Below are 20,963 nucleotides of genomic sequence, written 5' to 3'. Positions count from 1 at the left end.
CATCTTATCCTAGCAGGTACTGGCCCCGCCCACGCTTTTCATTCCAGTGATTACTCTTAATATTGTTCAGTCATTTACCAAAAAATGAGACAACGGATGGGTGGGTGGGGTTAAGTCAAACTTTTCCCTATGGAATCTTTTATAAGCAAGCAATAGCCCCGCCGACCCACCCCCTCTTCATTCCAGTGACTATTCTTAATATTGTTCAGTAATTTATCAAAAAAATGAGAGAACGGGTGGGTGGGTGGGGTTAAGTCAAGTTTTTTCCTATGGAATCTTTTGTAAGCAAGCGATAGCCCCGCCCACCCACCCCTTCTTCATTCCAATGGTTACTCTTAATACTGTTCAGTCATTTACCAAAAAAATGAGAAAACGAGTGGGTGGGTGGGGTTAAGTCAAGCTTTTACCTGTGGAATCTTTTGTAAGCAAGCAATAGCCCCGCCCACCCACCCCCTCTTCATTCCAGTGATTACTCTTAATACTGTTCAGCGATTTACCAAAAAATGAGAGAACGGGTGGGTGGGTGGGGTTAAGTCAAACTTTTCCTATAGAATCTTTTGTAAGCAAGCAATAGCCCCGCCCACCCACCCCCTCTTCATTCCAGTGATTACTCTTAATACTGTTCAGCGATTTACCAAAAAATGAGAGAACGGGTGGGTGGGTGGGGTTAAGTCAAACTTTTCCTATAGAATCTTTTGTAAGCAAGCAATAGCCCCGCCCACCCACCCCCTCTTTATTCCAGTGATTACTCTTAATACTGTTCAGTGATTTACCAAAAAAATGAGAGAACGGGTGGGTGGGTGGGGTTAAGTCAAACTTTTCCTATAGAATCTTTTTAAAACAAGCAATAGCCCCGCCCACCCACCCCCTCTTCATTACAGTGATTATTCTTAATACTGTTTAGTCATTCTTATTTATCTTTATATTATATAATCTTTATTATATAAAAGGCAATGTCCCGACTGACCTATCAACGCCCAGCCCAAACCGCTAATGCTAAAAAGTTGAAATTTGCTGAGAATGTTCATTTTATACTGGAGGCATCGTTTAAGAAGCGATTTTACGAAATTCATCCCCTACGGGGGTTAAAAAGGGGTCATAAAATTTGTATAGGACCAATATATCTACTGTAAATTTACATCGTTGCGTGAAACCTGGTATATTTTAATTCTCTTCAATACAAATAAGGAAATACGTATTTAAGCATTTTCGGAGATTCGACCCCTAAGGGGGTGAAAAGTGGTGTCTAAATTTGGGCGGCAAAGTTTGCTTAGGGAAAATATTTCTACAATAAATTGAAATTTTTCCGTGAAACTTGGTATTAATGTTCTTCAACACAAATAATGAACCCCGTCTTTAAGCATTTTCTAAAATTCGACCCCTAAGGGGGTGAAATGTGGAGGCTAAGTTTGTATGGGAAAATATTTCTGTTGTACGAGTATATTTAAATTTGTACATGAAACTTGGTACTAATGCTCTTCAACACAAGTAATGAAACACGTATTTGAACATTTTCCGAGATTCAACCCCTAAGGGGGTGAAAAGTGGTGGCTAACTTTATATCGGAAAATTATTTCTGTTGTAAATTTTTAACATGGAATTTAGTATTAATGTATAGTGAAACACGTATTTAAGCATTTTCCGAGATTTAACCCCTAAGGGGGTGAAAAATACTGGTTAAGTTTGTATGAGAAAAGTATATCTATTGTAAATTTAAATTTTTGCGTGAAACTTTGTATTAAATTAATGCTAAGGGAGTGAAATGCGGAGACTAAGTTTGTATGGGAAGCGCCTTTGACTACATCCACGACTATGGTATCATGAGCGAAAGTGACTATCTGTACGAAGGCAAACTTGGCAAGTGCAGATTCAACGCTTCCCAGTCTGTCACTAAGATTAATGGGGTCTATGATTTACCCTCTGGAGACGAAAACTCTCTCGCTAAAGCCGTCGCCAACAACGGTCCGGTTTCTGTGGGCATTGACGCCACCGACCAACTCCAGTTCTACAGCGGGGGAGTCTTGTATGACTCCACTTGCAACGACAGAGACCTCAACCACGGTGTCCTCGTCGTAAAGTATGGTTCCGAAGACGGTTACAACTACTGGATCGTCAAGAACTCCTGGGGGCAGCAATGGGGCGAAAGTGGTTTCTACAGACACATCCGCAACCACGGCAACAACTGCGGTATCGCTACTGCTGCTTCATACCCATCTTTGTAATGATTGTCGTTGTAAATAATGTGAAACAAAACAAACCGCTCGAAATTGCAAATCCCCCCGCAATGTTTAAGTAAAATTTTCATAGTTATTTTAGGTTAGGTATGACATAACACCATTTCGACTTACCACGGTCCCTCCTTCCCCCGAGGCATGTCTAAACGGGTCGGAAACTTCTTTCAAGAACACATTACGAAGAAAAGTTCTTCGTTTCGCATTTTCTTCCAAAATTTTGCGTCGATCGGCGGAACAATCAAACTGATCAGCCATTTTCGCACGACTGGCAACACTGCCTTATATCACTAAATTACTAAAGAGTGATTTATTTTCAACAAGAGAGATAACAAAATCGTAAATTAATGTCCGCAGAAGTCATAAAACAGCGAAATTTTAATTTACACACATTTTCGGTAATAACAGAAAAAAAAAATTAACCACAATCCATCTAGGGAGTTTCGCTCCGCAAGTTGGCGACGCAGTGGAAGGGGGCTCTTAATCTCCATTACAAATTTGAATCTCACCAATTTTGTATTCGCGATCATTTTCTGTTTTGTGGTCGAGGTGAACAGAACAGTCGAACAACAAGAGGTAATTAAACTTTTTCTCTTGACTCCCGTGCCACTGGTGGCTTTATTACACTATTTTGTGCCACCTTTGCTATTAATTTCGTTTTTTTTTTTTTTTCAGAACAATGAAGTTCCAAATTTTCCTATCCGTTTGTGTGATTGGCAGCCAGGCAGTGTCGTTTTCCAACTTAGTACAAGAACAATGGGCCGCTTACAAGGTTAGTTTTTTCAAGAATTTTCAAGTTATTACTTATTGATTGAAAAAAAAAACTTCAATGACTTATTGTTTGACTAGAAGACTGAATTTGGGGGAACTACCGTCTTTTGTGTCAATATATGCGAACTTTAGATTAAGCTAAAGCTAAACAAATATTATATCACGTTAAAATACCGGACAAGTAAATAGTGACATTAAGATTAATAAACTGAAGGCCATTTAAAAAAAGAACTTAGTTTTTAATATCAAAAGGCGCCACGACGAGTCATCCAACAAACATTCTAATGATAACTAAAAATAGACCGGGGATTCACCAGCGTGTTGCCATGCAGACATATCATCCCGTACGATATAAATATTTCAAACAACTTATCACAACAGCAGCTGCAGTAAAATTCCTACATTTCTAAATTCTAAATTTCTTGATGTTTCAACTTCCGAATTCTCATTTTTTCGAAATTTTAGTTTGGGGACTTTTCAATTTACTCATATTTATTATTCAATTTTTGGATTTCACAATTTCTCAATTTTTCAATTTCTCGGTTTTCAGTTTTTCTCTTCAATTTTACGATTTTAAAATATTTCGATTTTTCAATTTTTGACTTTTATTTATAACTCTTTATTTGTCGATTTTTCAATTAATTGATTTTTCTGGTTTTTTGTTTTTTCAATTTTTCAATTTTTTCAGGTTTCGATTTTTCAACTTCACTTTTTTGTTTTTTAGATTTCTCAATTTCTCAATTTTTTAATTTCTCAGTTTTTGGACATTTCAGTTTTCGGATTTTTCAATATTTCTGTTCTTCGACTTTTTCATTTGTGACTTTTGGATTTTTCCATGTGTCGACATTTTACTTTTTCGATTCTTAAATTTTAGATTTCTCAATTTTTTGGTATTTTAATTTTTCAATATTTAAAATTTTAGATTTTTCGATTTTTCATTTCAGCTCTTCCATATTTCAATTTTTCAAATGTTTCGATTTCTTAATCAATCGATTTTTCGACTTTCCGCTTTTAGATTTTCTGTTTTTCAATTGTCGTTTTTTCAAATTTTCGATTTTTCAATTTTTTAAATTTGACTTTCATAAACTTTCAATTTTCCGATTTTTCAATTAATCGATGTTCTGATTTTCCCATTTCTTGACTTTCGAGGGTTTCGATACTCCGGTTCTTCAATTCTTTAATTTTTCGATTTTTCATTTTTTAGTTTTTTTAAAGTTTCGATTTTTCGACTTCACTTTTTGGATTTTTTTGGTTGCTCAATTTTTCGACTTTTTAGGTTCTCAGTTTTTGGATATTTCAGGTTTCGGATTTTTCAAGTTTACCACTTTTCAGTTTTTCTTTCATTTTTCAGTTTTTCGATATCTCAGTTTTGGAATTTTTCAATATTTCGATTCTTCGACTTTTCAATTTTTGACTCCTGGATTTTTCGATGTGTCGATTATTTTACTTCTACGATTTTTCAATTTTTCCATTTCTCGATTTTTCAGTTCAGTTCTTCGATATTTGAATTTTTCACGTTTTCGAATTTTTCAAATGTTTCGATTTCTTAATCTTTTGATTTTTCGACTTCCCGGTTTTAGATTTTCTGTTTTGCAATTGTCATTTTGTCAAATTTTCGATTTTTCAATTAATCGATGTTCCGATTTTCCCATTTCTTGACCTTCGAGTGTTTCGATTTTCCTGTTCTTCAATTCTTTAATTTTTTGATTTTGCAGGTTTTTGATTTTTCAATCTTTCGATTTTTTAAGGTTTCTATTTTTGGACTTCACTTTTTGATTTTTCGATTTTTCAGTTTTTAGATATTTCAATTTTAGGATTTTTCAATATTTCAATTCTTCGTCTTTTCTGTTTTTTGACTTCTGGATTTCAATATTTCGATTTTTTGACTTTTTGATTTTTGGCTTCTGGAGTTTTCGATGTGTCGATTTTTTTACTTTTTCGATTTTTCAATTTTTCGATTTTTAAATTTTATCGACAAATTGAAAAATCGAAAAGTCGAGAACTGGAAGTCGTATAATAGAAAATTTGAAAAATTGAAAAATGGTAAAACGATAACACGAAAATTCAAAACATTTAATTGAAAAACTGAAAAATCGAACCACCGAAAAGTCAAAAAACTGAAAAATGGGATAATAAAAAAATCGATTAATTGAGAAATTAGAAAACCGTAAAAATGAACATTTAGAAACGTTATAAACCGAAAAATTGAAAAATCCAGAAATGCAAAAGTTGTCAAAATTAAAACATGTATTGAAAAATTGAGAAATCGAAAACTCGAAAAATCGAGAAATCTAACAATCCAAAAATTTGAAAAATTTTAAAAGTAGAAAAACCGGATCGTCAAGAAATCAAAAAAATTGTAAAAACCAAAAATTGAAACATCAAAAATTTAAAAATCCGCCACATTGAAAAATATATCGGAGAACTGAAAAATCGACAAATCGATAAATCGAAATGTCTTAAATTGAAAAAATTTAAAAATTAAAGTAGCGAAATATTGAATAATGGAAAAATTGAAAAATCGAGGAATCGATGCTTCAAAAAATCGAAAAATGGAAATTTCAAAAATCTAAAATTTGTAAAATTGAAAAAGGGAAAACCGAGAAATCGAAAATCCGAAATTGAAACAATCGAAAAATTGAAAAATCAGAAAATGAAAAATCGAGAATTTGAAAAATTGAAACATCAAAAAAATGGAAAATCGAATAACCGAATAGCCGAAAAGTAGAAAAATCGAAAATTTGAGAAATCGTCAATAGGTCAAAACTGAAAAAATAGAAAAATTGAAGAATATAAAAATCGAGAAACTGATCAATTAAAACATTGAAACACCGAAAAATTGATTTTAAAAATTGAAAAATTGAAAAATCTAGAACCAAGAAGTTAAAATTTCGAAACATCAAGAAATTGAAACAAACTCTAAAATTTAATGTTCGAAAAATTGAAAAACAGAAAAGTCGAAAAATTGAAAAATCTAAAATTTTAAAATCCAAAAACAAAAAAAAACGAAAAAATAAAAAACCGAGAAATCGAAAAATCGAAAAACTGAAGAATCAAAATATTGAAAAATGCCGAAAGTAAAACACCGAAAAATTGAGAAATCGAAAATGGCAAAACGAAAACCCGGAAATTCAAAAACTTGAATTGAAACACTGAGAAATGGGAAATTCAAAAAATCGATTCGATTTTTGACTCCTGGATTTTTCGATGTGTCGATTTTTCATTTCAGAATTTTCCAAACGTTTGGATTTCTTAGTCTTTTAATTTTTAGACATCCCGGTTTTAGATTTTGTGTTTTTCAATTGTCATTTTGTGAAATTTTCGATTTTTTTATTTTTCAAATTTGACTTTTATAAACTCTCAATTTTTCGATTTTTCAATTAATCGGTGTTTTGATTTTCCCATTTCTTGACCTTCGAGTGTTTCGATTTTCCTGTTCTTCAATTCTTTAATTTTTTGATTTTTCAGGTTTTTGATTTTTCATTTTTTAGTACTAAGGTTCCGATTTTTCGACTTCACTTTTTGCATTTTTCGTTTGCTTAATTTTTCGACTTTTTAATTTTGGGATTTTTTAGTTTTTCGATTCGTCAGTTTTTCTTTCATTTTTTAGTTTTTGGATATTTAAGTTTTGGGATTTTTCTATATTTCTGTTCTTCGACTCTTCCATTTTTGACTTTTGGATTTTTCGATTTGTCGACTTTTTAGGTTCTCAGTTTTTGGATATTTCAGTTTTCAGATTTTTCAGGTTTTCCATTTTTCAGTTTTTCTTCCATTTTTCAGTTTTTCGATATTTTCAGTTTTGGGATGTTTCAATATTTCAATTCTTCGACTTTTGGATTTTTGGCTTCTAGAGTTTTCGATTTTTTTACTTTTTCGATTTTTCAATTTTTCGATTGCTTAATATTTTGATTTTTCGATTTCCCGGTTTTAGATTTTCTGTTTTTCATTTATCATTTTGTTAAATTTTCGCTTTTTTAATTTTTCAAATTCGACTTTTATAAACTCAATTTTTCGATTTTTCAATTAATCGATGTTTCGATTTTCCGGTTCTTCAATTCTTTAATTTTTTGATTTTTCAGGTTTTTGATTTTTCAATTTTTCGACTTTCTAGGTTTCTATTTTTCGATTTCACTTTTTTGATTTTTCGATTTTTCGGCCTTTCTATTTTTGACTTCTCGATTTTTCGATGCGTCTATCTTTTTACTTTTTCGATGTTTCAATTTTTGAATTTTTAAATTTTAGATTTTTCGACTTATGTTTAATTTTTCAATATTTCTTAATCTTCCGATTTTTCGACTTCCTGGTTTCAGATGTTCTGTTTTTCAATTTTTCGATTTGTTAATTTTTCATTCCCGAGTTATCGAGATTTGATTGTTCAGGTTTTCCATTTATCATTTTTTCAATTTTTTATGTTGGCCTATTTCGGTTTCTCAGTTTTTCCAGTTTCTCATTTTTTCGTTTTTTGTTTTTTCCGCTTTTCCAATTTTTCAACTTTTAACTTTTTGTTTGTCGATTTCTCTATTTTTCGATTTTTCGACTTCATCACTTTTCGATTTCCCGTTCTTTTGATCTTTCAATCCCCCAATTTTTCAATTTTTAGAATTTTTAAGTTTTTTGATTTCTCGATTTATCGAGATTTGGATTTTTCGATATTTTGATTGTCAATTTCTCAATTTTTAACTTTTCGATTTTGACCTATTGCGGTTTCTCAATTGTTCGACTTTTCGACCCCATGATTTCTTGATCTTTCGATTTTTCGATTTCTCGGTTTTTCGATTTTTCAGGATTTCCATTTTTCAGTTTTTCTTCCATTTTTCAGTTTTTCGATATTTTCAGTTTTGGGATGTTTCAATATTTCAATTCTTCGACTTTTGGATTTTTGGCTTCTAGAGTTTTCGATTTTTTTACTTTTTCGATTTTTCAATTTTTCGATTGCTTAATCTTTTGGTTTTTCGATTTCCCGGTTTTAGATTTTCTTTTTTTTGATTTATCATTTTGTCAAATTTTCGCTTTTTTAATTTTTCAAATTCGACTTTTATAAACTCAATTTTTCGATTTTTCAATTAATCGATGTTTCGATTTTCCGGTTCTTCAATTCTTTAATTTTTGGATTTTTCAGGTTTTTGATTTTTCAATTTTTCGATTTTTTAAGGTTTCTATTTTTCGACTTTACTTTTTTGATTTTTCGATTTTTCGGCCTTTCTATTTTTGACTTCTCGATTTTTCGATGCGTCTATCTTTTTACTTTTTCGATTTTTCAATTTCTGGATTTTTAAATTTTAGATTTTTCGACTTATGTTTAATTTTTCAATATTTCTTAATCTTTCGATTTTTCGTCTTCCTGGTTTCAGATGTTCTGTTTTTCAATTTTTGGATTTGTTAATTTTTCATTACCGAGTTATCGAGATTTGATTGTTCAGGTTTTCCATTTATCATTTTTTCAATTTTTTATGTTGGCCTATTTCGGTTTCTCAGTTTTTCCAGTTTTCCATTTGTTCGTTTTTTGATTTTTCCGCTTTTCCAATTTTTCAACTTTTAACTTTTTGTTTGTAGATTTCTCAATTTTTCGATTTTTGTACTTCATAACTTTTCGATTTCCCGTTCTTTTGGTCTTTCAATCCCCCAATTTTCAATTTTTCGAATTTTTAAGTTTTTTGATTTCTCGATTTATCGAGATTTGGATTTTTCGATATTTTGATTGTCAATTTCTCAATTTTTAACTTTTCGATTTTGACCTATTTCGGTTTCTCAATTGTTCGACTTTTCGACCCCATGATTTCTTGATCTTTTGATTTTTCGATTTCTCGGTTTTTCGTTTTTTCAGGATTTCCATTTTTCAGTTTTTCTTCCATTTTTCAGTTTTTCGATATTTTCAGTTTTGGGATGTTTCAATATTTCAATTCTTCGACTTTTGGATTTTTGGCTTCTAGAGTTTTCGATTTTTTTACTTTTTCGATTTTTCAATTTTTCGATTGCTTAATCTTTTGATTTTTCGATTTCCCGGTTTTAGATTTTCTGTTTTTCATTTATCATTTTGTCGAATTTTCGCTTTTTTAATTTTTCAAATTCGACTTTTATAAACTCAATTTTTCGATTTTTCGATTAATCGATGTTTCGATTTTACGGTTCTTCAATTCTTTAATTTTTTGATTTTTCAGGTTTTTGATTTTTCAATTTCTCGATTTTTTAAGGTTTCTATTTTTCGACTTCACTTGTTTGATTTTTCGATTTTTCGGCCTTTCTATTTTTGACTTCTCGATTTTTCGATGCGTCTATCTTTTTACTTTTTCGATTTTTCAATTTTTGGATTTTTAAATTTTAGATTTTTCGACTTCCTGGTTTCAGATGTTCTGTTTTTCAATTTTTCGATTTGTTAATTTTTCATTCCCGAGTTATCGAGATTTGATTGTTCAGGTTTTCCATTTATCATTTTTTCAATTTTTTATTTTGGCCTATTTCGGTTTCTCAGTTTTTCCAGTTTTCCACTTTTTCGTTTTTTGATTTTTCTGCTTTTCCAATTTTTCAACTTTTAACTTTTTGTTTGTCGATTTCTCTATTTTTTGATTCTTCGACTTCATCACTTTTCGATTTCCCGTTCTTTTGATCTCCCAATTCCCCAATTTTTCAATTTTTCGAATTTTTAAATTTTTAGATTTCTCGATTTATCGAGATTTGGATTTTTCGATATTTTGATTGTCAATTTCTCAATTTTTAACTTTTCGATTTTGACTTATTTTGGTTTCTCAATTGTTCGACTTTTCGACCCCATGATTTCTTGATCTTTTGATTTTTCGATTTCTCGGTTTTTCGATTATTTTAATTTTTCATTTTTTTTTTTCTCACTGTTAATATCATACAGTGTATCGAAAACAACCACAAAAATTGTCTCTAAAAATATTTAAAAATTCATACAAAATAGGACACAGTGTTTCCAAAATATTTTCTCGAAAAAAATCCATTAGGTTATTACGATTTCAACAATATTCTTATTTTAATATACCAAAAATATTCGCTTGGTCGTTATAAAAACCGACCAGAAATTATAGTCCAAACCAACCAAATCAGTTTTTTTATTGGCATCGACTATTTAAATTTGGCGCTTGTCTTTGGCGGTTGAGGACTCCAATGTCAATAAGGGTGGTTTTGCAAAATCGGCCTGTATGTCGCATTTATATTAATCTATGTTATCACCATCCGAACACACCCTGTGTTTGATTGGCGGATTAAATATCTGGGGGAAGTACCAACTAATCAAATTTGACAACCTGTCAAGATAATCTTCATCAATCATGTTTGCCTTGACTAAATAAAAATGTTTGAATATCAAATTTTTTGCAGCTTACTTACAACAAACAATACCCAGGCGAAATCGAAGAACGTTTTCGCATGAAAATTTTCATGGAAAACTCCCACAAAGTCGCCCAACATAACAAATTGTACGCCCAGGGATTGGTCACTTACGAAATGGGTATCAATAAATACTCCGACATGCTGCACCAGGAGTTCATCCAGATCATGAACGGTTTCAATAGAACCGCAATGAGTGGAAGCGAGATAGAAGATGGCGTCACGTTCATCCCTCCTGCTAACGTGGAAGTCCCAGCCTCCGTGGACTGGAGGAAGAAAGGGGCGGTTACAGGAATAAAAGACCAAGGACAGTGTGGATCATGCTGGGCTTTCAGCGCTGTGAGTACTTAAAATAAGTGTAATCATAACTAAATCTTGTCTATTTTGTAGACGGGCTCCTTGGAGGGGCAAAACTTCCGCAAAACCAAGAAACTGGTGTCCCTAAGCGAGCAAAACCTTGTGGACTGCTCCCAAAAATTCGGCAACAAGGGTTGCCAAGGTGGTTTGATGGACTACGCTTTCCTGTACATCAAGGCTAACAAAGGCATCGACACCGAAAAGTCGTACCCGTATAAGGCTGAGGACGAACGGTGCCACTACAACCCCAAGAACAAGGGGGCTACGGATCGCGGTTTCGTGGACATCGCGGCTGGCGACGAGGATGCGCTCCAGAAGGCGGTTGCTACGGTTGGACCGATTTCGGTCGCTATAGATGCTAGCCATGAGAGCTTCCAGCAGTACCAGAGCGGGGTGTACTACGAGCCGGAGTGCAGCGAGGATCTGCTGGACCACGGAGTCTTGGCTGTGGGGTATGGGACCGACAACAAGGGTAACGACTACTGGATTGTTAAGAACTCGTGGGGAGAGAGCTGGGGGGCTCAAGGGTACATCCTGATGGCCCGCAATCGCAAAAATAATTGTGGAATTGCCACGGCGGCCAGTTATCCTCTGGTTTAAGTCGCTACTGAGGTCGTAGTTTGAAGAAGTAGGTTAAGTTTTTAATGCCTTTTGTATTTTGAGTTCTATGAACAAATATAGTTTGATATGCAGCTTTGTACTTTCTTGTAGAAAAATAAGGATCTTACAATTAAGCTCCGCCCCTCGGTTTACGACGAATAAAAAAATCACCAGAAGTGAGATAGGGTGGGTGGGCGGGGCTTATATTTTGCCTTTTTTAAATATACGTAGCCATCTTTTCACGACAAGAAACTTAAAACATGGTGATTTGCAAGAAACTATAGATCGATATTTCTTTGTATAAATTTAATGTTTCAAACCAGTCTTTACTTTACAAAATTTTGTGTCTATGAAATTGGGTTGGTGCAATGTACTACTAATAATAAGGGTGTTGACCCATTCATTAATTTTTTTTGAGCCACCAAATCTAAAAAATATGAATGGAATGATAAAATCAAAATTTTGGGGTGACGTCATCAATTTTTTAGGGGGGATGAGCAAATACATTTTGATTAAAAATTTACCGCGCTTATGATACAATCAAAACATCTCCAAGATTTCAAAGCATTCGGTTTTATAGTTCCTGATTAAATAAATAAAGTAAATTCACGCATTCACTAATTTTTTTGAGTCACCCTGTATATGCAAATCCAAAAAATATGAATGCGTGTAATAAGTGCGAATAAGTCAAAAAAATAAAAAAATCAATAAAATCGAAATATTGAAAATTCCAGAAATCAAAACGAAAAATTGAAAACTCGAAAAATTGAAAAAATAGAATTTCGGAAATTGGAAATTCCGAAATATCGACAAATCAAAAAAAAATTAAAAATCTTCCGAAAAATCAAAAAATTGAAAATCTAGAAATCGAAAAATCGAAAACGCGAGAAATCAAGAAACCAAAAATGAGAAAGACAGAAAAATCGAAAAACTGAAGAATGGAGAAACTGAAAAATCGGAAAATTAAAATTCGAAAAATCGAAAATTCCAGAATCCGTAAATCGAAAATTCGAGGAATCCAAAAGTGGAAAATTGGAAAAGTCTAAAAACGGAAGAATGGAAAAACTGAAAATCCAAAAATCGAAAAGTAAAAAACTAAAAATTCCAGTAATCATAAGGAAAAATTGAAAAATAGAAAATTCGGAAACTTAAAAAAATAGAAATTTTGAAAATTGGAAATTCCGATATATCGACAATTCGAAACATGAAAATGGGACAGATTTAAAAATCTTCCGAAAAGTCGAAAAAACAAAAAATTGAAAATCTAGAAATCGAAAAATCGAGGACTCAAGGAATTAAAAAAACTAAAATCAAAACATTTACAAATTGAAAAACTGAAGAATGGAAAAATTGAAAAATCGAGAAAAAAAAAATTTTTCGAAAATCGAAAAATCGTGAAATCGAAAATTTAATTAATGAAAATCAAATATTAGAAAAAAAGAAAGACCAAAAATTGCAAAAATTCAAAATTGGAAAAATCAAAAATTTTGAAAAATCTAAACGGAAATTCCTAAAATAGAAAAGTGAAAAATGGAAGTCTATAAACTTAAGAATGGAAATAGAAAAACCGAAAAAACGAAAATTGAAAAATCGAAAATGTAATCAATCAAAATAGAAAAAACGAAAGACGAAAAATTGCAAAAATCCAAAATAACTAATTTTGAAGAATCTAAAATTCGGAAAAACGGAAATTCGAAAAATAAAATCAAATAATCGAAATCTCGAGAAGTCACAAATGACAGGAATTAAGAAATTTGAAAAATCGGAAATTCAAAATTCGAAAAATCGAAAATGCGAGAATTCCCAAAATCGAAAAGTAAAAAATTCAAAAGTATATAAACTGAAGATTGGAAAAATTGAAAATTGAAAAATACAAAAATACAAAATCATTTCCATTTAATTAAAAAATTTGAAGAATCGGAAAACTGAAGTACATATGGATAAACTGGATAATCGAAAAACAGGAAATTAAAAAAATTGAAAATTCAAAAAAATTGAAAAAAAAAAAATTCAAATATTGAAAATTCGAGTAAAAAAGATGAAAATCCTAAAAACTGAAAAACCGAAAATAGAGAAATCAAAAAATTTAAAAATCTGCAATTCGAAAAAATCTGAATTTCGGAAAATAGGAAATTCTACCGAAAAGTCGGAAAATCGAAAAAACAAAAACTCGGAAAGTCGCCGTGAGCGTAAAATACTTATTTCTTTGCGAGACATTAAAAACATGTATGTTAAGAAAAAACGGCAAAATATAAACCCCGCCCACCCACCCCATCTCTATTGTGATGATTTTTTTATTCTTAGAAACTTAAAACGCGTTTATAATGGTAAATTTTTGTAAGGAAATATGGATTTTGCAGCTAAGCTCCGCCTTCTTGGCTCACGACGAATAAAATAAAATCATTACAATTGAGACAGGGTGGGTGGGCGGGGCTATATTTTGCCTTTTTTTCTTAATATCGGCAGACTTATTTCGACAACAAGAAACTTAAAACATGTATAGAATAGTAAATTTTTGTAGTAATAAACTTAAATCCTCCACTTTTCATCTACAACGCTTCTAGGAGATATTTCAAAAAATTTTCAGGAGAATACAAAGGTGTAATGATAACAGATTGTTTTCTGTTATTAAGAGACATTTTTGTAGCAAAAACATCAACTCGAAGCCAGGATTCATTTTCGTATCGTAATTCGTTATTTTTCATAGCGCTTGAGATAAAAAATATTTGTTTGTTCGTCGACTTTGACTGTTTGGAAGATCTATGGCATTGTCTATCTATTCATTCAATATCTGTGTGCTAAGACAACCGACTATGACGCTAGGAACTTTGACGTGGTGGCAACACTGAATATAATAATTTGAGGTTATGTTGAAATTTGAAAAAATACAAAAAATTGCGTTTTTTATGCATTTTACGTTTCTTAATACAGCGTTGACGACTCCAAGTTACCGTAAGTACCCAATTTGCGTCGAATTGTTAATTTTTGGCCCTTTTTCCCCGTCTAGACAATGTCGATGAATCAGTACATGCACCCAAGAAACATCTATAAGCAGCCCCCCAACTTCAAACAACTTGCTATACAATACCCCGACTTTAGAAAACACGCAACCCAAGACCTATCAGGGAAAATCACCATCGATTTCAAAAACGTGGAGGCGCTGCGCGCCCTCACTTGTACCCTACTAAAAAAGGACTTCGGTTTGGACATCCAAATCCCCCTAAACAAACTAATACCAACCGTGCCCCTCAGACTCAACTACATTCTCTGGATTGAAGACCTGCTCAGCGTTGCCGGTCGCACCGACAACATTAAAGGTATAGACATTGGAACGGGGGCCTCGTGTGTGTACCCCACTATAGCCGCCAAGAAAAACCAGTGGACAATGTTAGCCACTGAGATTGACCCCGAAAGCATCAAATTCGCAACGGAAAACGTCAAACGCAACTCCCTCCAGAACCTCGTCACGGTAATCCAAGTCAAAGACACCCTTTTGAACGAAGCAGTCAATCAACACCCCCATGAGTACGACTTCTGCATGTGCAACCCCCCGTTTTTCTCAACCACGCAAGAACTGCACCCGTTTTTCAAAGCCCGGAAGCAGAACAGACCACACCCCAGGAACGCGTTTTGTGCGTCAGTGGATGAAGTGGTGGCTAAAGGGGGTGAAGTCGACTATATCAGTCGACTGATCAACGAAAGCAAGACTTTAGGTACACAAATCAAAATTTATTCGAGTATGGTGGGCCACAAATCGACGTTGCCCCCTTTGAAAAAATTGTTGAGAGAAGTGGAAGTTGTTAGTTTCAAACAGACGGAGTTCTGTCAGGGTCACACCACCCGGTGGGGGCTAGCGTGGACGTTCGCCGATATCGATTTAACGAAAATCCCGGATTCTTTGGTTGTGGCTAAACACAAGTTGCCGAAACCGCTTTATTATGAAGTGCCTAAACGTGATGAGGTTCCGTATAAACTTGCCACGGTTTCTGAAAGACTTGTCGAGATCTTCAGGGGGCTCCAGTTTGATTATCAAGAAATCAAGCACGTTAGTAATTTGGTGGAGTTTGTTATTACGGCGTTTGCGGACACGTGGTCACACCAGAGGAGAAAAAGGAGGGAGAGGTTGAGGGTTAGTGAGTCTTCAGTGACCCTCAGTGAGGACTCAAATTGTGATAATAATAATTTAAGTGGGAGCGATATTCACAAAACTTGCGATAAGTTGGCGGAACTGAATTGCGAGGAGTCGGGGGCGGCGGTCAAGAGGGGGTTGGAGGATGACGGGTTTTATAAGAAGAAGAGGTTGAAAACTGATTTGGAGGATAATATTTCGAGTAAGGTTTATTTGAAGGCGAAGATTGGGGTGATGAAGACGGATTCGTGTATTGGTTTGGAGCTGACGTTTTTTGAGGGGACGGGGACGAAGGAGGCGATGCATCAGGTTCTTCAGTATTTGAAGAATAATTTGATGAAGAAGGAGTGAATGGTTTAAGTTGGGTTTTTGTAAAGGAAAGGAGAGTTAAGATTTTTTTTTATTTTTTGGGTTGGATGAAGAGTGGAAGTATTTATTTTTAGTAGGAAATAAAAAAATAAAAGTGGAAGTTGGAGGAATTATTTATCCTAAATTTTTGTACGAGTTGTTGTTTATGTGGAAGTATAGGCAACACATTAAACAGTCAGAAACATCAACCACTGTAGGCAACACATTGTACTCACAAAAGTGGAAATAACCTAAGAAAATTGGAACAAAGATGCTACATTTAACATAAATATAAAAACCCTTTGAAATAACATAAAAAACAACCCAATTATTTTCAGCTAGAACAAATCACTAAACTCACAATGGCGACGTTGCCAGTTGTATTTTGGAAAAATTACGGTGTTGGTCGTTGGTTCGATTTCCCGAAAATCTCATTTTTTCGAGTTCCAGATTTTTCAATTTTTTGATTTCTCTATTTCCGGATTTTTGATTTTCCAAATTTTCGAATTTTTCAGTTTTTAGAATTCTCATCTTTTTTACTTTTCTCGAATTTTCGATTTTCCAGTTTTTCGATTCTTCATTTTTTTTATGTTTGGATTTCTTGATTTCTCAAGTTCTCGATTTTCAATTTTTTGTCGACTTTTCGGAAGACTTCAATTTTTCGATTTTCAACTTTTCGAATTTTCGATTTTATAAAATTTTTGATTTTCCTGTTTTCAAGTGCCCAATTTCTCCAATTTGGTATTTTCCCACTTTTTTGCTTCTCGTTTTTTTCAGATATTTCGAATTTTCAATTTTCCGACTTTTCGATTTTTCAACATTCGCATTTTCCATTTTTTAACTTTTCCATTTTTCAGTTTTTCTGTTCTTTAGTTTTTCTATTTGTTTTTGCATTTTTGGATTTTTCATTTCTTCGACTTTCGATTTTTGAGTTTTTCAATTTTCAATTTTTCTAATCTTCAGTTTGTACACTTTTGAATTTTTTACATTCAATTTTACGGAATTTTCTTTCGATTTTGGGAATTCTCGAATTTTCGATTTTTCGAATTTTAAGTTTCAGATTTTTCAAACTTTTCAATTCTTGTCATTTTTGATTTCTAGAGTTTTCGATTTTTAGGTTTCTAGATTTTCAATTTTTTGATTTTTCGACTTTCCGAAAGATTTTTCAATTTTTTCCAGTTTCAATTTTTCGATTTTTTTTATTTTAAGATTTTTCCAAATTTTAATCTTTATTAATTTTCTGTTTTTCAATTTTCCAGCGTTTCCATTGTTCGGTGTTTCCATTTCTCAATTTTTTTTAATTATGGATTCTTTGATTTCTCGAGTTTTCGATTTTGAATTTCTCGAATTTTCGATTTTTCCATTCTTTAGTTTTTCGATTTTTGTTTCTTTTAATTTTCGATTTCCCGATTTTTCTATTTTTCCAGTCTTCAGTTTTTAGACTTTTCTCAATTTTTTACTTTTAGTTTTTGATTTTCCGAATTTTCAACTTCTTTGATTTTTTTTTTAAATATCTTGAGTCCTTGATTTTCGATTTCCAGATTTTTAATTTTTGCTTTTTCGACTCTTCGAAAGATTCTTAATTATTTCGATTTTCAATGTTTCGAATTATTGTCTATATTTCGGAATTTTCAATTTTCGAAATTTCTGTTTTTTCAAATTTTCCAATTTTCGATTTTTCCAGTTTTGGATTTTCCAATTTTACATTCCGATATTTCGAATTCTCGATTTTGCGAACTTTGGATTTTTCGAAATTCGAATTTTTATTTTACTTTTCGATTTCTCAATTTTTTACTTTTTTAATTTTTTAACTTCTGGAGTTTTTGATTTTTGACTTTTTCCATTCTTCAGTTTTTAGACTTTCCAAGTTTTTATTTTTCGATTGCTCAAATTTTCGATTGTTCAATCCTATTAATTTTTGCTATTATAATTTCTCACTTTTTCGATTTCTAGATTTTCAATTTTTTGATTTTTCGATTTTTCAGAAGATTTTAAAATTTTTTCGATTTTCACATTATACTTATAAAAATGGAAATAACCTAAGAAAATTGAACAAAGATGCTAAATATAGCATAAATATAAATAATATAAAAACCCTTTGAATTAACATAAAAAACATAACCCAATTATTTTCAGCTACAATAAATTACTAAACTGACAGTGGCGACGTTGCTAGCTGTATTTTGGAAAAATTAGTATTGATTGTTGGTTCGATTTCCCGAAAATCTGATTTTTTCGAGTTCCAGATTTTTTAATTTTTTGACTTCTCTATTTCCGGGCTTTTGATTTTCCAAATTTTCGAATTGTTCAGTTTTCAGAATTTTCATTTTTTACTACTATTCGATTTCTCGAATTTTCGATTGTCGATTTTTCAATTTTTGGATCTTTCGACAATCAAATTTTCATTTTTTTTACTTTTCGATTTTCCAGTTTTTCCATTCTCCAGTTTTTCGATTCATTTTTTTTTAATGATTGGATTTTTTGATTTCTCAGGTTCTCGATTTTTCAATTTTCCGATTTTTAGATTTTTCAGTTTTCCGATATTCTTCAGTTTTTAGGTTTTGATTTTTTTTACTTTTCGATTTTTCGACATTCGCATTTTCCATTTTTTAACTTTTCCATTTTTCAGTGTTTCTGTTCTTCAGTTTTTCTATTTGTTTTTGTATTTTTGGATTTTTCATTTCTTCGATTTTTCGACTTTCGATTTTTGAGTTTTTCAATTTTGAATTTTTCCAATCTTCAGTTTGAACACTTTTGAATTTTTTACTTTCAATTTTTCGGAATTTTCTTTCGATTTTGGGAATTCACGAATTTTGATTTCAGATTTTTCAAACTTTTCAATTCTTGTAATTTTTGATTTCTAGAGTTTTCGATTTTTAGGTTTCTAGATTTTCAATTTTTTGATTTTTCGACTTTCCGAAAGATTTTTCAATTTTTTCCATTTTCAATTTTTCGAATTTTTAATATTTCGATTTTTTTATTTTAAAATTTTCCCAAATTTTAAATTTTTTTAATTTTCGGTTTTTCAATTTTTCAGTTTTTCCATCGTTCAGTGTTTCCATTTCTCATTTTTTTTATTATGGCTTCTTTGATTATAATTTTTTTAATTTTTCCATTCTTCGATTTTTGTTTCTTTTAATTTTCGATTTCCCGATTTTTCCATTTTTCCATTCTTCAGTTTTTAGACTTTTCTTAATTTCTTACTTTTAGATTTTGATTTTCCGATGTTTCAACTTCTTTGATTTTTTTTAATTTCTTGAGTCCTTGATTTTCGATTTCTAGATTTTTAATTTTTGCTTTTTCTACTTTTCGGAAGATTCTTAATTATTTCGATTTTCTATGTTTCGAATCATTGTCTATATTTCGGAATTTCTATTTTTTCAAATTTTCCAGTTTTGAATTTTTCAATATTGGAAGTTTCAATTTTACATTCCGATATTTCGAATTCTCGATTTTGCGAACTTTGGATTTTTAGAAATTCGAATTTTTACTTTACTTTTCGATTTTTCAATTTTTTACTTTTTTAATTTTTTGACTTCTTGAGTTTTCGATTTTTGATTTTTTCCATTCTTCAGTTTTTAGACTTTCCAAGTTTTTATTTTTCGATTGCTCAAATTTTCGATTTACGGAATTCTGGAATTTTCGATTGTTCAATCTTATTAATTTTTGCTTTTATGATTTCTCATTTTTTCGATTTCTAGATTTTCAATTTTTTGATTTTTCGACTTTTCAGAAGATCTTTAAATTTTTTCGATTTTCAATGTGTCGAATTGTCGATATTTCGGAATTTCCAATTTATGAAATTTCTGTTTTTTTATTTTGCGAATTTTGGATTTTTCAAAATTCGAATTTTCAGTATTTTCACTTTTAGATTTTTCAATTTTTCGATACATATTTCAATCTTTTTCATTTTTGGATTTCTTGATTTTTCGAGTTTTCTATGCTGGATGTTTGGATTTCTTGGTTTTCAATTTTTTTATTTTTCGGCTATCCGAAAATTTTTTCTATATTGAATTTTTGGAATTTTCAGTATTTCTAGTTTTTCCACATTTCAGTTTTTAAATTTCACAGCTTTTTTAATTTTTGGATTTTTTGATTTTTCAGTTTTTTGGTTTGGCGAATTTCTGCACTACTTTTCAATTCTTTCGATTCTCAATTTTTAGAATTTTCGATTATTTAAAATTCCGTTTTTCCGAATTTTAGATTTTTCTATTTTTTAAATTTTCTATTCTCGGTTTTCCTATTTTTAATTTTCGAATTGTCAAATTTTTGCAATTTTCGACTTTTCTATTTTTGATTTTTCCAATATTATTCTTTACATTTTAGACTAAAATTTATTTATTTTTCGATTTCTGGAACATTCTTTTTTTCAATATTCGAATTTTCGACTTTTCAATTTTTTCATTCTTCAGTTTTTAGGCTTTTCAATTTTTAGATTTGTCGATTTCTCGAATTTTCGGTTTTTCGATATTCAAATTTATTAATTTTTTTTATTTTTCGATATTTCAGTTTTTCCATACTTTAGTTTTTGCATTTTTTTATTTTTTTACTTTCCGATTTCTCGATTTTTTAATTCTTCGATTTTTGATTTTTCCAATTTTCGATTTTTCAATTTTTCCATTCTTGAGTTTTCAGACTCAATTTTCGATTTCTAGAATTTCAGTTTTTTGATTTTTCGACTTTTCGGAAAATTTTTAAATTTTTTCGTTTTGCCATATTTGGAATTTCCACATTACGAACATTTTTTACATATTTACAGTATATTTTTCTAATTTTATCGACTTCTTTGACCCTTAATCCCCATTATTAATTTATTATTATTCCGAAACATTAGTAACAATCACAGATAATTGATTGTTTTTTTTTTGTCAATTACCACATCCATCTTGATGGTCAAAAATTCCAGCTGACGAACCTGAATCCTCGACCTAGTAACAGGAACACAGAAAGCCCAGAAGATCCTTGATCACTCCAATAGTAATAAAAATAAATTGATTTTGCCAAAAATTCCAGCTGACGAGCCGGAATCTCCGTTCCACCAATAGGATCACAGAAATTCGAGGAGGTGTCCCCATTCCTACCCGTAGAGACTTCAACCACCTCTTCGCTCATATGCGATCCTTCCCCTAACCGACCACAGAAATTGAAATTTTCAGTCATTTTATCAGCGTGATGGAAGA

At 31.4% G+C, this 20,963-nt stretch overlaps 3 protein-coding genes across 3 annotated transcripts; all 3 read left to right on the top strand.

The window, feature by feature from the left end:
- Positions 1–1,781: 1,781 nt before the first annotated feature.
- On the top strand, positions 1,782–2,222 carry LOC135124841 (procathepsin L-like). The gene has a single exon (XM_064050064.1). The coding sequence runs from the start codon at positions 1,782–1,784 to the stop codon at positions 2,220–2,222; it is 441 nt and encodes a 146-aa protein (XP_063906134.1).
- A 475-nt stretch (positions 2,223–2,697) lies between these two features.
- LOC135125290 (procathepsin L-like) lies at positions 2,698–11,363 on the top strand. Its single transcript, XM_064050754.1, has 4 exons — positions 2,698–2,807; positions 2,907–3,003; positions 10,341–10,688; positions 10,740–11,363. Exons 2-4 carry the CDS (start codon positions 2,911–2,913, stop codon positions 11,304–11,306), a joined length of 1,008 nt encoding a protein of 335 aa, XP_063906824.1. The 5' UTR covers positions 2,698–2,807; positions 2,907–2,910; the 3' UTR covers positions 11,307–11,363.
- Positions 11,364–14,152: 2,789 nt separating this feature from the next.
- LOC135124808 (U6 small nuclear RNA (adenine-(43)-N(6))-methyltransferase-like) lies at positions 14,153–15,904 on the top strand. Its single transcript, XM_064050030.1, has 2 exons — positions 14,153–14,258; positions 14,314–15,904. Exon 2 carries the CDS (start codon positions 14,317–14,319, stop codon positions 15,784–15,786), a length of 1,470 nt encoding a protein of 489 aa, XP_063906100.1. The 5' UTR covers positions 14,153–14,258; positions 14,314–14,316; the 3' UTR covers positions 15,787–15,904.
- Positions 15,905–20,963: the final 5,059 nt, after the last annotated feature.

This window comes from Zophobas morio, unplaced genomic scaffold, assembly GCF_036711695.1.
Source record: "Zophobas morio isolate AGI-343-1 ecotype UQ-CSIRO unplaced genomic scaffold, CSIRO_AGI_Zmor_V1 ptg000008l, whole genome shotgun sequence".
In the NCBI taxonomy this organism is placed as follows: domain Eukaryota; kingdom Metazoa; phylum Arthropoda; class Insecta; order Coleoptera; family Tenebrionidae; genus Zophobas; species Zophobas morio.
This window is presented reverse-complemented; position numbering and strand designations above follow the sequence as displayed.

Excerpts from the sequence above, each read along its gene's own strand:
- LOC135124841 (XM_064050064.1), top strand. The coding sequence starts at position 1,782 with ATGGGAAGCGCCTTTGACTACATCCACGACTATGGTATCATGAGCGAA.
- LOC135125290 (XM_064050754.1), top strand. The coding sequence starts at position 2,911 with ATGAAGTTCCAAATTTTCCTATCCGTTTGTGTGATTGGCAGCCAGGCA. Across the intron at positions 3,004-10,340 it reads AACAATGGGCCGCTTACAAG|CTTACTTACAACAAACAATA; the intron begins GTTAGTTTTTTC and ends AATTTTTTGCAG. Across the intron at positions 10,689-10,739 it reads CATGCTGGGCTTTCAGCGCT|ACGGGCTCCTTGGAGGGGCA; the intron begins GTGAGTACTTAA and ends TCTATTTTGTAG.
- LOC135124808 (XM_064050030.1), top strand. The coding sequence starts at position 14,317 with ATGTCGATGAATCAGTACATGCACCCAAGAAACATCTATAAGCAGCCC.